Source organism: Anguilla rostrata, chromosome 3, assembly GCF_018555375.3.
Source record: "Anguilla rostrata isolate EN2019 chromosome 3, ASM1855537v3, whole genome shotgun sequence".
Taxonomy (NCBI): domain Eukaryota; kingdom Metazoa; phylum Chordata; class Actinopteri; order Anguilliformes; family Anguillidae; genus Anguilla; species Anguilla rostrata.
The window spans coordinates 32543164-32560669 of NC_057935.1; the positions used below are offsets into that span (position 1 = coordinate 32543164).

At 39.8% G+C, this 17506-nt stretch overlaps 1 protein-coding gene across 2 annotated transcripts in view; it reads left to right on the plus strand.

Annotated features, from left to right (window-relative positions):
* The window catches only part of metap1d (methionyl aminopeptidase type 1D (mitochondrial)), a 79907-nt gene that overhangs the window by 42265 nt on the left and 20136 nt on the right, over positions 1-17506 (plus strand). For both annotated transcript variants that reach the window (XM_064327187.1, XM_064327188.1), the window contains exons 2-4: positions 7654-7805; positions 9055-9204; positions 10165-10313. In XM_064327187.1, the coding sequence (XP_064183257.1) occupies positions 7654-7805; positions 9055-9204; positions 10165-10313 (451 nt within the window). The remainder of the gene's footprint in view (positions 1-7653; positions 7806-9054; positions 9205-10164; positions 10314-17506) is intronic.

Consider the following 17506-nt stretch of genomic DNA (forward strand, 5'->3'; position numbering starts at 1 on the left):
CTCTCCCCTCACAGATCTCTCCCCTCACAGACCTATCACCCTCACAGATCTCTCCCTCTCACAGACCACTCCCTCTCACAGACCGCTCCCCCTCACAGACCGCTCCCCCTCACAGATCTCTCCCTCTCACAGACCGCTCCCCCTCACAGATCTCTCCCTCTCACAGACCGCTCCCCCTCACAGACCGCTGCCCTTCACAGACCGCTCCCCACATCCTCTTGCCTGATTACCGCTAATGTCACTCACTGGCCTCCCACTGCCTTCCACTGCAGTTCTTACTGCATCCTTCTCTTTCTCCAGCTGGGTCTCATTTAAACAAGCCGCAGGAAGAAAGAAGGGTTTTTCACGTAGCCCCTGCAGTGCTGAGCTGCACATACAAACTAACTACTTTCCTACACCAAACACCTGGAATATAGCCTACTAAAGTTCCAAAATAAAAAAAAAGGAATCTGTAGTGTGAAGCCACTATAAACTAGAGACATGCCGATCACCTGATGAATAATTCCTGTTTATTAATAAATAAATGTTTTGTTCAATTTTTTAATTAATTTGAATCCCCATGTTTTTAACCCCTTATTTGGAATGCCCCATGGCTGTAAGGTCATCCCCTTTGCTGCAGCATCTTCTGATTTTGGTGAATGTAGACTAGCACCTTCCAAATGCTTATTTAATATTTTTTTAGTGTATTTTAAACAAAAATGGAAGTATTTAATTAATTTAATTTCTTATCACAATTTTAGATCCTACAACCATGTGATGATATATGAAATTTATGAAATACTTATAAAATATATTAAACACTACCATTTTAGTTTTTGTTTTTAATTACACTAAAGAAAGTCTCCAGACTTCTGTTTAACCTTATTATATGTCAAAGTTTCCTCTGGATAAAGATTTATTATTATTATTATTATTATTATTATTATTATTATTACTAATGATTAAAAATAAGACAATTAATTGGTCTTTATTATTTCTTTAAATCTATAATGTACTATAGGTATTTAACGGTATATGGACATGCTACATCATCATACAGTGCACAGATAAGTGTATTCAAGCCTGGCATGAAAAGCACATAATTTTCTAATGCAACACACACACATGAATACACAATGTGCTAACAGTAATTCCCTCGTATTCAGTTATGAACACACAAATGCATTTTGTACACACCCACTTGACTCCAGACTGTTAAAGTCATGGTTGTTTTGGTCAAAATGAACGGCATAATCTTTGGTTCAGTAAAGAGTAATTTGTGACCAATGGGATTGTTTTGCAGGGTATATTCTTTTTGTTCAGGGCAATATGTCAGTATATAATATAATGTATTTAATTTTGTTTCCCACATTTCACTTTGTAGTTTTAGATTTAAAGCTTTTGCCCACTCCGACTAATTAATATTGCTGCAAAACTGGCAGGCACCAGTACCATGTGATGTGAAAATTTAATTGGCTGAACAGTTTGCTGTGTTGCTGAGTGAGGATTTTGTGTTTGATCATGATTGTCAGTTCACTCTGATAAAACAGTCCCCTCTAAAAGTGTCCAAATCCTTGATGATGCACAATAAGAAAATAAATAATTTAAAGTTTGTGCTTCCTGTCATTGGGAACCCAGTTCTTGTCCAAAATGTCTTGGTATTTGCTGATTAATTTCACTGACCTTAACAAGGGCTGCAGGACCAGTAGATGTGAAACAACCCCATAACATCAAAGATCTACCACATTGTTTCTGGTGTGACCTTTCCAACACTTTACAGTTTTTCTTCTTTAGATGCCAAACACCCTGCTAGTGAGCATGGCCAGAAAAGTGCAATTTTGGCCTCATCTGAAGAAAACATCTGGTTCCAATTGAAGTTCCAGGGTTTAGCAAACTCCAGACGCTTAATTTTGTTGATTGCCCTCAACAGAGGTTCTTCCCTTCCAAAAAGCCTTTTGGTATGGAAGTGGTGTTTGATTGTAGATATAGAGACTGTGTCCCCAAGATGCTACCAATTTTGTGGATTTTTCTTTGCCTCCTTCACCATCTGCTTCTGTGCATGGACATAAGATGGACTTGCATTCTTTACCAAGCAGGTTTGCCACTGTTCCAGTGGTTTTAAACTTAATAATTATAAAACCTAATAGTTGTATTTGTTTTTTTATTTGCTTTTGACCATCACCTAACCTGTGGAGGTTAACAAAGCTTTTCCTTTTTTCTTCTGTGAGTTCTTTGCCTTTCCCCATAGTGAAGGATGACACATGGATTTTACATGTTTTGCCTTATTTTTATACCCCAGTGAAACAGGAAAACATGGGAGGTCACAAGACAGTTTCCCATGACTGAGGTGTACTTAGAAAGCAGTGTGTAGTGCAGATTTATTTTTGCTGTATTTAATTTAAAACAATTATTATCTGCAACATGTATCACGCAGTCTGTAGGGCGGTTGCCTCTTGAGTCTTGAGGTGCCCCCCCCTGAGCTGGGTGGTTTGATCCCTACTATGATCATCCCTTCCCTATTTGTTACCCACTCTGCTTTATACAATTCTTTATACGATTTCTGAATGAAGCCAAAAAAAAGATAAAAATACGAAAGAAGGATGGACCCATGTTTTCTTATTATAAAATAATAGAGCTTTTTTGCTCTCATTGCATATTGTTATTAAATGTTTGAATTTTGTTTTTTATTACCTTTGTTGTTTATTTTTATAGCCTTTTTGCTTATCTTTATCATAATTCATTGTCAATACTTTTGGAAGGTACTGTATGCTCATGAGAACACATTTCCAAAACTACATTGCATGGGATGCAAGTAAAATACTGAACAAACCGTATAAAAGTCTGTATCTTTAGGGATATCCCTCAGATTAAGTACACACCATTCATAATTCTGACACACACAGCCTGTAGCATTTTCACAGATGTTCATTGCCTTGATTTTGCTCCCTAACGGTGAAGCCACACCATACGCGGCGACGGCAGCATGGCGCCACGCCGCGTCCGTCGACTGCTTGTGGGCGTGTCACCTATTTTTGACAGACAGTTGTGTTCGTTAAATTTTGACCGGGTTTAATGTTGTGTTTCATATTCATTGTCCTGTCTGAATAAAAGTCATTTTTGCAGTAACCTAGATCTGAAAGATGTTAGTCATCTGCCCAGCTAGGCTGTCTAATGTCTAGCTAGTGAATAACAACCAACAACAAAAACATTGTCTGGCTAATTAGCCAGCTAATGCCTTCGAAGTTATATCTGATTAGCTAGCTGTTGGGTGGTAGAAACGAACAACTAGCAACTAATACATTTGTTATTGTTGGTTGTTACTCACTAGCTAGACATTAGACAGCCTAGCTAGGCAGCTTATTAACATTTTTCAGAGCTAGGTTACTGCAAAAATGATTTTTATTCAGACTGGACAGTGATAACTAATAGTAACGGCGATAACTACATAGCAGAGCCACCAACAATTTCAGAGACTTTTCTCCACGCTGCATTCCTCTGTAGGAGTCTCTGTAAGTGTAGGGTAGGTGTCTCTGTAGGAGATTTTATTAAGTTGGGAAACGCGATACGGCAATTACAAGTTATGTCCTCCATTGTGGAATGATAGAATGTAGAACTCAGAGAAAAATAGGGACAATGTACTTGACGGATCATTAGATCAAATCATATTGGTTACCGCAACGCGGCGAGGGGGTCAAAGCTGAACTTTGGCCATCTCCCCCACAGCCTTGCCACCTCTCACCACGCCACCGGCAATCCCAACATGCCTTGCGAGGTCGCGTATAGTGTGGCTTCACCGTAAGATGGATTTACACACTGTCTTTACCCACACATACGCACGTGCACACACAAGCACGCACACACACTCACACACACACGCACACACACAAACGCACGCATACACACACACATGCACAGTCCATTTAAACCTGTTTGCTTTCCTTTGGCACTGCTTCATGCAAATGTTCTGCAGTTGTCTATAAAAAAGAGGGTGTTGAAATGCTTCGTAGTGCTGACAGCTGGACTTGATATGCATGAAAGCCATCATATCGAAGAGCGGAAAATTGCCATTGTCCAGGCAGTAATCTAGTGCTCATGGGTCAGGGATGGTATTTCATCTGTAATAATGCACAAAATGTGTATATATATTTTTTTGGTCATTGTTTTTTTCATTTTTGTAAAAAAATGAATTCTGTAAGCAGTTGTGTAAATAACCATAAAAACTGTATTGAAAAGGCCAAAACACTGTCCCTGTATAACCAGGGCAAAAAGGCACAGAGACTTGAATTGGTTCTGTCTGGTGCATGTACCTGAACATGTTCACTGTAGTTCTGTCTGGTGCATATACCTGAACATGTTCACTGTAGTTGTATCTGGTGCGTGTACATGAACATGTTCACTGTAGTTCTGTCTGGTGAAAGAGCAGGTACCTGAACATGCTCACTGTAGTTCTGTCTGGTGAAAGAGCAAGTACCTGAACATGCTCACTGAGTTGCTGTCTGGTGAAAGAGCAGGTACCTGAACATGCTCACTGTAGTTCAGTCTGGTGAAAGAGCTGGTACCTGAACAAGCTCACTGTTGTGATGTCTGGTGAAAGAGTTGATACCTGAACATGCTCACTGAGGTGCTGTCTAGTGAAAGAGCAAATACCTAAACATGCTTACTGAGGTGCTGTCTGATGAAAGAACAGGTACCTGAACATGCTCACTGTCTAGTGAAAGAGCCAGTACCTGAACATGCTCACTGTAGTTCTGTCTGGTGAAAAAGCTGGTACCTGAACATGCTCACTGTAGTTCTGTCTGGTGAAAGTGCAGGTACCTGAACATGCTCACAATAGTTCAGTCTGGTGAAAAAGCAAGTACCTGAACATGCTCACTGTAGTTTTGTCTGGTACATGTACCTGAACATGTTCACTGTAGTTCTGTCTGGTGAAAAAGCCAGTACCTGAACATGCTCACAATAGTCCTGTCTGGTGAAAAAGCAAGTACGTGAACATGTTCACTGTAGTTCTGTCTGGTAAAAAAGCTGGTACCTGAACATGCTCACTGTAGTTCTGTCTGGTGAAAGAGCAGGTACCTGAACATGCTCGCTTTTGTTCTGTCTGGTGAAAGAGCAGGTACCTGAACATGCTCACTGTAGTTCTGTCTGGTGAAAGAGATGGTACCTGAACATGCTCACCGTAGTGCTGTCTGGTGAAAGAGCCGGTACCTGAACATGCTCACAATAGTTCTGTCTGGTGAAAGAGCGTGGACCTGAACATGCTCACTGTAGTTTTGTCTGATGCATGTACCTGAACATGTTCACTGTAGTTCAGTCTGGTGAAAAAGCAAGTACCTGAACATGCTCAGTGTAGTTTTGTCTTGTACATGTACCTGAACATGCTCACTGTAGTTTTGTCTGGTGAAAGAGCTGGTAGCTGAACTTGCTCACTGACGTGCTGTCTGGTGAAAGAGCAGGTACTTGAACATGCTCACTGTAGTTTTGTCTGGTGATAGAGCTGGTACCTGAACATGCTCACTGTAGTCTTGTCTGGTGAAAGAGACGGTACCAGAACATGCTCACTGCAGTTCTGACTGGTGAAAGAGCATGGACCTGAACATGCTCACTGTAGTTTTGTCTGGTCAAAACAGACGGTACCAGAACATGCTCACTGCAGTCCTGTCTGGTTTAAGAGCAAGTACCTGAACCTGCTCACTGAAGTGCTGTCTGGTGAAAGAGCAGGTACCTGTACATGCTCGCTGTAGTTCTGTCTGGTGATAGAGCAGGTACCTGTACATGCTCGCTGTAGTTCTGTCTGGTGATAGAGCAAGTACCTGAACATGCTTACTGTAGTTCTGTTTGTTAAAAGTTCAGGTACCTGATCGTGCTCGCTGTTGTTCTGTCTGGTGAAAGAACAGGTACCTGAACACGCTCACTGTTGTTTTGTCTGGTGAAAGAGACGGTACCTGAACATGCTCACCGTAGTGCTGTCTGGTGAAAGAGCAGGTACCTGAACATGCTCACTGTTGCTTTGTCTGATACATGTACCTGAACATGTTCACTGTAGTTCTGTCTGGTGAAAGAGCATGTACCTGGGCATGCTCACTGTAGTTCTGTCTGGTGAACGAGCAAGTACCTGAACATGGTACTTGAACATGCTCACTGTAATTATGTCTGATGAAAGAGCCAGTATCTGATCATGTTCACTGTAATTCTGTCTGGTGAAAGAGCAGGTACCTGAACATGCTCACTGTAGTTTTGTCTGGTGAAAGAGCAGGTACCTGAACATGCTCACTGTAGTTTTGTCTGGTGAAAGAGCAGGTACTTGAACATGCTCACTGTAATTATGTTTGGTGAAAGAGCCAATACCTGATCATGTTCACTGTAATTCTGTCTGGTGAAAGAGCTGGTACCTGAACATGCTCACTGTAGTTTTGTCTGCTGAAAGAGCTGGTCCCTAAACATGCTCTCTGTAACTATTCCAATACTCAATTGGCATGTCTTTGACCATCTTTGGGGAAGTGTCTTACTTTTTTTTTGCTTCTACATCTCATACACTAGGGTCGGCATCATGGATTAAATATGTCATGCAAAATATCAAAGTACCTTTAACTTTCTTTAAAATCTTAATGAATTTAATTACATATTATATTTAATATAGGGTAGCTATATTTAACCAGGGTAGTTTTGTAATGTGGCTCTTTCATAAAAATGTTTTTGTCACTGTGGCTCCTGCACTGGCCACTGCTTTAGATTGCGTTTTGGTGCCATAAGAGAAAGCGATGTGATTTGGAAATAAAAGATGGCTTTAATCATGAGAATTTAAAGGAACTTGTCTTCGTACCATATTCAAGAATTGTACAGGAGAAATGTGAACCAAAGCACATATAATCTTTGTCATGCACATGAACATTGTATTTGATATGCCGGATCTGAGAACATCACAATATGCACAATGTCCTTAAAATCACAAAATTTTATCGGTACATTGTGTATGAAAGGTATATTGTACCATCCCTATCATACACTCACACACATTTCACACTGACACTTTCACCCTATGTGAGCAGGCAAGCATTTGACAAGTTTTGACTGAGGCAAAACACAGCTTTACTGCAGACCAAGACTGAGAATTCATGGTTGAAATTTCAGTGTGAAAAAAAACGTGTCATATCTTGCATGAACCAGTGACAGGCATCAGAGCTTCCACTCCTGCGGAATCTGTCCAAAGTCAAAAGGGCAAGCATGTTGCAGCCAGACAATAAGGTGAGCAAGCATTATATGCCAAAGGCATGAAAGGAAAATATAATTCAAACTTCAAATGGGGAAAATACGTTGGATAATGACTGCTTCTTCACAGAATGCTGATGATTGAAATTAGGGAAGTTGTGTCAAACAAATTATTTTTGTAGCCATGTTCCAGGGGTTAAAAATGTGCAGTCTTGCCCAAGCCCAGGGTCAGAATCACCAAAGACATATAGGCTTTCTTTTGACAAATGCAAATGTGAATACAGGTTTAGCTCTGGGGTGAGTCAGCTATTCACCTGTGATTGATTCCCTTGGGGTTGAATGGCCTAATGCAAAACATCTGATATGTAAAGTAGGCTGCGTGGGCCTGGGGTCAGTTGGTAAGAACACCATCTTTGTTAACGGACGTATGAACACTAGTGTCCCTCCTTCCTGTCATTTCTGGTGCAGGTTGTGCTGCGCTGCTCCAGACAGGCGGCAGGGCGCGCCCAACCTGGGCAGGCTACGTTGAGCCGTGCCGCTCTTTCTTCTGGAGGAAGTGGCAAAGGTCCCATAGCATAGTGCGGCCAGCTGTGGTGTGCCCCGCCTATGCCATTCCCAAGGTGAATATCCACTGTGGCCTCCTGTGTTCCTTCCATTACCGTGATGTGTTACCACATTTAGATTTAAATGGGTACAGATCAGCACCTGTGAACTGAAGGGGTGAGATGGGAACAGCTTTCAGGCTTTATTAAGTTAACATGTCTGATTGGAATCTTAAGATTACAAAAACCCCTGAAAGTCTTAAGCTGGGAGTATACTTCCTGCAGAAACTAACTTTGGCTAATTTGCGCAAACTAAATTGCGTAAAATTGACGCATTTGTGGAGAATACGAAACATTGACATCTGCACTGACTTCAGCCATCGCAGTGTGCACATCCCTGATGGCCGAACTAACCGAGATGTTACCACACTGACATAAATGTGGAAGTTGCTTCCAATTGCCATTAAATATCACTTGGGTAACTGTATTGCCTGCATCCCGTCTCCTTTTGTTATTAACTGGACAAACATGCCATCTTCTCTTTGTTCCTTTCTGTTTTGCAGTGCTAAATAAACTACAGCGACTTTAAAATAATAACTGTCCATCTGTCAAGCTTGGTGCGACAAATGTTGTCACTTTCTTGTTTCCTGTGGTTATCACACACGCAGGATCTGAATGGAATGTGACTAAATGAATGGTTCAAAACTAAAATGAGCATACACAAGTTTGTATGACGCACCGTGATTGGCTGTGGTTCAATTTCGGCTGAGTTCACCTTCTAATCAAGTAAACTCCCAGTTTTAGTCATTTCGGTTAAAGCAATATGTTTGGAAAAACAAATCTCTGCTGCGTCAAGCATAAAATATTGGTAAATGTGACTTGAAGTGGACATTTGACTGAACATACCTCAAAGGTTATGGTGTTGAAACTGAGATTGGAAGTGAATGTGTGGATATATGGTTTAACCGCATGTGTGTAACACTTCAGGTCCCAGTAATATATTTGAATGTTTGATCTTTGATTAAAAATTGTTTCTTCCCATGTTCAGTTGTAGTGGAAATTTTTGCATGGCACACCTGGTAAACTCTGATGGCACACCAGTTGAAAAACACTGCTTTAGAGTAACTGTGAGCTAAACTAACAATGTGAGAAGAGCTCGGACTGAGGAAAGGTTCACGGAGCAGGGGGTTGTTGCTGGTTCTAAAAACTCAGAGATGGACTTGGAGAGGAAGAGTGAGAACTCTGCAACACTAAATTACCCCATTGTCATGCCAGACTCTGGTCTCATCTTCACGTAGGATCTCTGTTCCTTGTTTTCTCCCCTCAGCACATAATGAGGCCAGACTATGTGACGACAGGCGTCGTGCCAGACTGGGCAGACTACATAGAAATTAAAGATGAAGATCAGATTCAGGGTTTGCGGAGAGCCTGTCAGCTGGCGCGCCACATCCTGCTGCTGGCTGGGAGGAGCCTGAAGGTACAGACACTCAGCATGGAGGCGTAGCGTTGTGTGTGTCTGTGTGTGTGTGTGTGTGTGTGTGTGTGTGTGTGTGTGCGTGTGCGTGTATATGTGTGGACATGTATTACTATATTTGTGAGAACTAAATTTCCACAAGGATAGAAAGATGAGGAAAATTACGCAAGGTGGGGACCTTTTGCTCGTCCCCACAAGTTCAAGAGCTGTTTTAGGGTTAGGACTCAGGGTTAGGGTTACAATTAGGTTAAGGTTAGGGTTAAGGTTAGGCATGTAGTGGTTGGGGTTAGGGTTAGGGTTAGAGGTTACGGAATGAACGTAGTCAATGGGAAGTCCTCACAAGTATAGCAATAAAATATTGTGTGTGTGTGTGTATATGTGTGTATGCGTGCATGTCTGTGTGTGTGCGCATGTGCGTGTGTATGTGTGTGCGTGCATGTGCATCAGTGTTCAGGTTGGTGTGTGCTTGCATGTCTGTTTACATACGTGTAGGTGTATGTTCTGTGAGATCTCTCATGCAGTTGGACCCTAGTTTGCAGAATGTATATGAAATTTCCAGTGTCATGCAGGCTACATGTAATCCTTACAGTTTGTTGCCAGAGGATACAGTTTTTAGAACATGCCTGTAATTTTAGCAATTTACTAATGTAATCTTGCATGGACATGAAGATGATGATATACTGATGAGATTAAATCACAAATGCAGGATGTGAACTCTCACATGAATGGGATATTTTGCATGTGATCAACTGCATACATGTGCACAAACGTGGTAATATGCATGCTGTATCGCACTTCCACTCCATATATAATCCTTTTAAAAATAAAAGGCTCTTTAGCATGATGTGCAGAGCATTCTTTAGCTGGCCACAGGTGGTGGTAGATTACCCCCTTGTACTGAAACTGCATCAGAAGAAACTTTGAGTGACGTGAAACTTTCTTGGCCCTCTTCTGTCCCTCCAGGTTGGCATGACGACTGATGAAATAGACTTTATTGTTCATCAAGAGGCAATCAGACATAATGCCTACCCCTCTCCCCTGCGCTATGGAGGCTTTCCAAAATCAGTCTGCACCTCCGTGAACAATGTGGTGTGTCATGGTATACCTGACAGGTATTCACGTCTCTTGGGGTCCTGGGTTCAGAAACCCCTACAACGATTAAAGCAGTGCTCCTGAGAACTCCAAAACATTAACAGCAACGGCTAGCAGTAGGCTTAAGGGAAGATCAGTTTCATCCAAATAGAACAATCCCAGGATAAAAAACAGAGCAGGAGAACACACAGAGCTTTGTGCTTTATTAATATACAGATGGCAGTGATTTTGCCCACTTGGTTATAAATAGGGAGGGCTTCTGTGAGATTTCTGTTTCACTCCAGATTTGTAGGGATATTGTCTTGTTGCTTATTTATTTGGGAGGTATCTTGATTGAAACATCATGTGTGTCTTTAAATATTAAATATAAATATTAAGTACATCACAGCAAAAACAAAGAACCAAACTGTTTCCTCTGACAGCATGCATTGTGAAAATGCATAATGTCAAGCTTAAAGCAGTTCTATCCCAGTTGTATTTTGTATTTTTATATCAGGTATATTCAGGTAATCCATTAGCTCTACAAACCTCCATCTTGTTTACATGTTTGCATATTTGTGTCTATATTGTGAAAAACTATTGTATAGCTTAAATAGATAAAATTCCAAGCACATTTCCAGTGAATATTTTGTTTCTTTAATTACTGTCGATGGTACAGTTGTCATGCTGGACTTTAGCTTATACATTTCATTTTTGACCAAAGTGCACTGTACCAGGATGAAGAGAATTCAGTGGCTTAAATTAAGAAACATAGACATGCATTAGACATGCATGTTAGGTACGTTCCTGCAGTTGCCCTTTACCAAGGCACTGGCCTCAGAACTGGAGTTGGTCCCCGGGCACTGCACTGTGGCTGCCCACTGCTCCTAAGTAACTAGGATGGGTCGAATGCAGAGGACAAATTACCCCACGGGGTTCAATAAAAGTATATCTTAATGAATTATATAAATAATGAAGATTTTCATGTTAAAAATCTATATTTTGGTTTAAATCAACTATTTTATTGTGCTGGCATATAACAGCAGAGAGAATCTAAAACTGAAAAATGCAAATAAGCATTGACAGAAGTAGCAGGCTTTCTGCTTTGATTATCTGATAAAATGCAGCATACAGACCATCAAAAGTGAATAAATATGCCTTTATGATATAAATAATGTGTGTGTGTGTATATATATATATATATATATATATACTGTATTTATAATCTTTTTTAATTCTCTTGCTCAACTGCTGGGGTTGCTGCTCTTTTGCTTGTGTCTGATACACGGAAGGAGTCTGGTGGTGTTTGGAAAAGTTTGTTAAAGGATCATATTGTGCTTTCATGTGTGTATTTGATATTAGTTTGAGTTAAAAATAAAAATAAAAAAAACGCCATAAGTACGGTATGATGGTTTTGCTCCTAAGGTGAAAATCGTTGTTCCCAATAGGGGACTGGGGGAGTATTCTACTTTTTTCCTTTGTTAACCACTCCGCTAGCAAACTATATTTTTATCACCAACTTGCTGACCGGTGGTTTTTTGTGGTTTTTCCATCCCTCAGGAGCAAAATATAATTGTAGTTAGATAGTTTGCCCTTATTGTTATGTGCTAACATTAGCTGTAGTTTATTATAATCCAGCTTGCCAGGTTAAAATTAACTGTGGCAATTCCTTATGACAACAAATTATTTTCCACCACGTAAGTAATTCAGTTCATGTAAACCTAACGTCGATACACACTCCTCTCTTCAGCGTCTAGCAGCGATTATAGCCTAACTATCGAGATTCTAAGGAACTGGAGATAAAACTTTTTTGTACTCCACGTAGATCATAAACCCTTGAATATAAAAACGACTCATTGAAATCAGTTGAGAAATGTAAACGTCATAGTGCTTTTTATCCAGAAAAACCGCAGATCCCCCGTTTACTTCTATTTGTTTTCAGGCCAGTCTTGCCTAGTCCAATATGACGGCGATGTTGACGTATCGCAGCAATGGGCCGAAGCAGACAATGCGGCGTCTATGTATATATGTCTATGGTCGCTCCCCATTCTGTTTTGTTTTTGTTATGTTATGTTATAATGTTTCGTTGGCTGACGATATGGATGAGGATTATGTGTATTTTGGTCTGTTTTTGGTTTTTCTTTTTAGTGTATCCTCCACTGACCATCACTGTTGCATGCATCACACAAACTATTACACTACTAACTAACGCTTACATTACAGTGTGAAATATCCACATTATATAATACCACTAACCTATTTAAAGATACTAAATTTAAAAAATAACGTATATAACTGAAGTATTTTGAGCAGTAATACTTACATAGCAATGAATGAAATCTTATCTATGTTCTGTAGATGGAGACAGAGACAGTAAATAAATGATACTGTTCTATTCGCTTCTGTTTTGCTCCAGAAAACAATGTCAGCTATAGGTCTATCAGCAAACATATGGCTTAGCTATGCTCAGAAGTCCGCAATAATAATAGTATTTTCCAAGAATTTACGAAAAATCGTTGACAACCTTTTGTTAGCAGCCTCTTTGTTTTACTGCTACCACAGAGTGAATGCGTAATTGAATGCGATGATAAGAAAATTTTCGGTTACACTGACCTATAAAACGCTATTCCAAAAGCAAAATTAGACATGTTATACATCGTTAGAAAGCTTATACACTCACCTACTGAATAAATGAATTGTCAATCAATCCAGACTGTACTAAAAAGGGCGACAACGCCGTAAACTACACGCGTGGTATTATGCACAGCTATTTTGGAACAAAGGTACCCAAGCATCACAAATGCGCGTATATTTCACAAATGGATTGTCCAAAACAATATATGACCACTCAATCTCAAAAGGGACATCTCTACGCGTAAAACCAATGGTAAGGTTATGTATTTATTCAATATTTAGTCCCAGATATTGACTGTAGAATGACATGGTATCGTTTTTTAAAACTTTGTCTCGTTTACTCGTTATTCAGTGAGCAGCGTTTTTACTGTTGTATTGGCATATCTTAGGGCTGTTGTCAGGTTTATCTTGTTGCTATGACTGAATATGATTTTTGAGTGGCATTTTTATTTTATTTTTATTTTTTATTTTTCACCTTTATGGGTGAAAGCAGGGTCCCCCAAAGGTTTGGTGGGGCATCACGGGAGCCTGGGTGATTCCTGTCTTCCCAGGGGTCGGGCGGGGCTTCACAGGAGCCTGGGTGTAGCCGGGTCCCCTAAAGATCAGGCAGGGAGTCACGGGAGCCTGGGTGTAGCAGGGTCCCCCAAAGATCGGGCAGGGAGTCACGGGAGCCTGGGTGTAGCTGGGTCCCCCTAAGGTCGGGCGGGGAGTTGAGGTAGCCTGGGTGTAGCAAGGTCCCCCAAAGGTCAGGCGGGGAGTCATGGGGGCCTGGGTGAAGCTGGGTGAAGGAGCCTATATGCTCTGAGGGAATAAAATCACGAAAAAATGGAATTTCCGATGCCTGCGTACTGTTCCCCTGGTAAGAGCACAGAGATGGCTGTTGTCGTAGTTCTGCAGCATAAATTGATTGTACTTTCCTTGCTCCCCCACCTTTTGTTAGGCTACGAAAGGCATTGGCTCACAATTTGGTCCACAAAGTCTCGGTTCCACTAGGGGTTGCATACTCATCTCATTTTATGATTGTGGAGACCTTGGAGAATTATTTATTGACAGGATTGTGCATACGTGACATTGCCAATCTGATGCAGTGGGTAAAAGGACAGTTCATTGCTGAATTCCAGAATACTGGATCAGCTAAGTTTGCAATGTGCATCTGAGGATCACTGATGATGTGTCCAAATTTGAGCAGCAGAAGATGCAGGCAGTTCTGAATTGACTGATTGCAAAGCCCCACTTGGCTTGGTCACTGCTGCTTTGTTGGACAAATAATGTGTTGAATCTTTAGGCAACATGGTGATAATCATGCACCTTATCCATCTACCACAGATAGATAATTGATTTTTGGAATAAGTGGACTGATTCATATATCTCTTACACCATTTCTACTGCTTTAGCCAATCAAACTGATAGACGGGACTTACAGTAACAGCCAATGCTATTTTGAGCCGTATGGAAGATTTGTTTGAAATACTTCAAAATGTAGAAGAAAGTTTTGTCTTGTCAGCTAACTTTGTCATTACAGTTGATATCTCAGGACGTAATTTAATTAGCATTGGAGTTATTGAAATTTTGTGTGACTTCAAATAAGCTGAATCAACTGAAAATATTGTCATGAGGAAGCTAGCTGGTGAGAGGCACAATTAGATAATTGCTGACAGGGGATCTAGCCCACGCCAACTTCCACAAGAAGCATAAATCTAACTTGATTAGGTAACTTCATGTTCTCCATGTGATAACAATGCTGTGCAATGCAGCTAAATATCGTTGTCAAGGCACAAAATAGTATTTTATCTTGATCTTCCTGGAATATACCAAAAACACTGCCCTGTATGTACTATACAAACATAAATGCTGACAACTAATGTGGGCTAGCTAGCTATCTACGCTGTTTACCTACTTTGAACAGGGGCTTTTGGGCTTGGGCTAACTGAGTGGCTGCTGTTATAGTCGTCTTTGTGCCTGAGGTGAAGGCGTAGCCAGGGCCAGATTTTGAACGCCATGGGCCCCTGGGCTACACTCAATGTAGAGGCACCTCCACCGCACCCACATGCCATTTCAAATAATACGCAACTGGCATAGTCAGTGCTACACACATATCATTACCAACTGAGGCACAAAATTAAAAGGAACAAAAAAATAAGAGCACATGCACATCTGAAAGAACCATAGAAGTCCAGTGCACAGCATGTTATGTTCAAACACTTAAAAGAAATCTCCTCCCTGACAATTTGATTGATTTGCACCAGACATTACATTCTTCTTCATAGAAGACATCGAAACTACAATTAGCGAGCCAGAGCCCCTTACTTCCCGTTTGCCAAACTTTGCAGCAAAGACTGCGACACTTTCGTTACTAAAAACACAGGCTAACAAATGGTAGTGCCAATGAGTGTCTCTTTGCCATGACTTATTGCTGTCTGGGCTCTCATGAAATTATTATTTGGGAATTTGAATATCCTTCAAGCATGATATGAAATTAATTGTTTGCTATTCATAAATGTTCATTTATGGTTATTGGAAACGGAAGGCAATTCATTCAGCCTATTATTTGGTGTTTTACAATGAAAAATAAATGGAATGAAATTCCAAGAAGAAAGTATACCTGAAGTATACCTGCTTTTTTCTATGTTTGAATAGTTCTAACCTCAGTTATTGTAATGCTTTCAAAAGTTTGTTTTAAGATCTAGGAAATGTTTCAGTGCTTAAAATTAAACATTACATTGTTTACTTCTACTTCAAGTGTTTTTATTATGTGTGTGTGCTCAAAAACTATACCAGGCCAATGTTGGTTCAATTAGTTATTTGGTAAAACCACTATAATGAATTCTGAAATATGATAATATTATTTTGCTGGGTATGACTGTAGTTCATCAATAAACTGTGTGAAAGAGATGAAAGCATTTTGTTTCAATTTTAAGTGATTTTCATTTCACTACATGAATGTTTAATGAAAGGTTGTGCAAAATTTCCCACTATAAAAGTTCACCCAAACCGTCTGGGCGTGGTAATGAGAACTGTCAGTTAGCTATGATTGACAGACCGTGCCTCGTTACCATCGCTACCCCCATGATAAGCGCTCTTTTTGGGAGACTTTTCACAAGTTAGCTAGCTTAGTAGTATATCAAGTATCGATAGATAGCTAAGGTAAGGACGTTGACTTATATCCAATTATAATTTTTGCTATCTAGCTAGCCAAGTTAAGATGAAAGCACAACTATAACGTCCTCATAAAAGCAAACTAGCTAGCTAACGTTATCGATAACATTGCCTTATGAAAGCAAACTACCTAGCTAGCTAACGTTTGCTAGCTAGCTAGCTAGCTAACGTTTGCTAGCTAGCTAGCTAGCTAAATGAATATAACCAGAAATAATCTAATAGTCCTTGAAAGGCACTCTAATTTAAGTGAACCTAACGTTAGTCAAATATTTGCATTGTCTTGCCCGTAAGCCAGCAGCGCAACCTATGGGTCTCGAGTTATCCTTGGGTTTACGGGGCGTGGAAAGGGGAGTGGTTACTGTGTTCGTGACGCATCAAGTTGACAACTTTCTCAACCGGCTGAAAATAGGAAGATAAATTTAAAACGCATATTTCTCCAAAAATACAGAACGGACATATTTAATACTTCACTCATTGTGTTTCTTCAATGCCTCTTGTGCAAATAGCACATAAAACCGAGAAAGTGTGAAAATCACCATGGTAAAAGAGCCATCCTGGGAAAAGCTCAACACTGATATCCATGGTACTACAATTATAATATCTTCAGTGTTATACATTACAGACAAACTACATCTATTAATATTTAACTTTTTTATTAACAGTGCCACGAAAAAACATTTGCCTCATCCTGATTTCCTGTATTGCATATTTGTCAGACTGAATGGTTTCAGATCTTTAAACAAAAATGTAATATTATACAAAGGGAACCTGAGTAATAAAAAATATATTAAAAATTTTTTTTTATCTATTTAATGAAAAAAGTTATCAAAAACCCATATCACCCATGTGAAAAAGTAATTACCCCCATAAACGTAATAACTGGTTGTACTACCTTTAGCAGCAATAACTGCAACCAAATGACTCCAAAATGACTCCTATTTATATCAATCTTTCACATCACTGTGGGGGATTTTTAGACAAATTCAAATTCAGACAAATTGAGTAGGAACTCTTCATTTCAGGTTCTACCACAGCATCTCTATTGGGTTCAAAACAAATTGAGAAATTAAGGGAAATTACTTTTCCTCATGGGTGGTATAAGTGTTTGATAACTTTTTATTAAATAAATGAAATAAAACATTTTTAAAATGTGTTCTGTGTTTACTCAGTTTCCCTTTGTCTAATATTACATTTTGTCAAAAGATCTGAAATAATTCATGACAAATATGTAATAAAGGAATCAGAAAGTGGACAGTAATTTTTTAACAGCGTTGTTTGGGAAATGCACGTAAATTCTTTAAAAAATACAGACGGTTGCACCAAATGATTCTTCTAGGATGGTTCATTTTTTAATCTTGTTTTAAAATTTAATTATTATTGTTTTAAAACGCTACAATTATTTTAATGGATCAAACCGCATAATTGTATAGGTAACATTGTGATG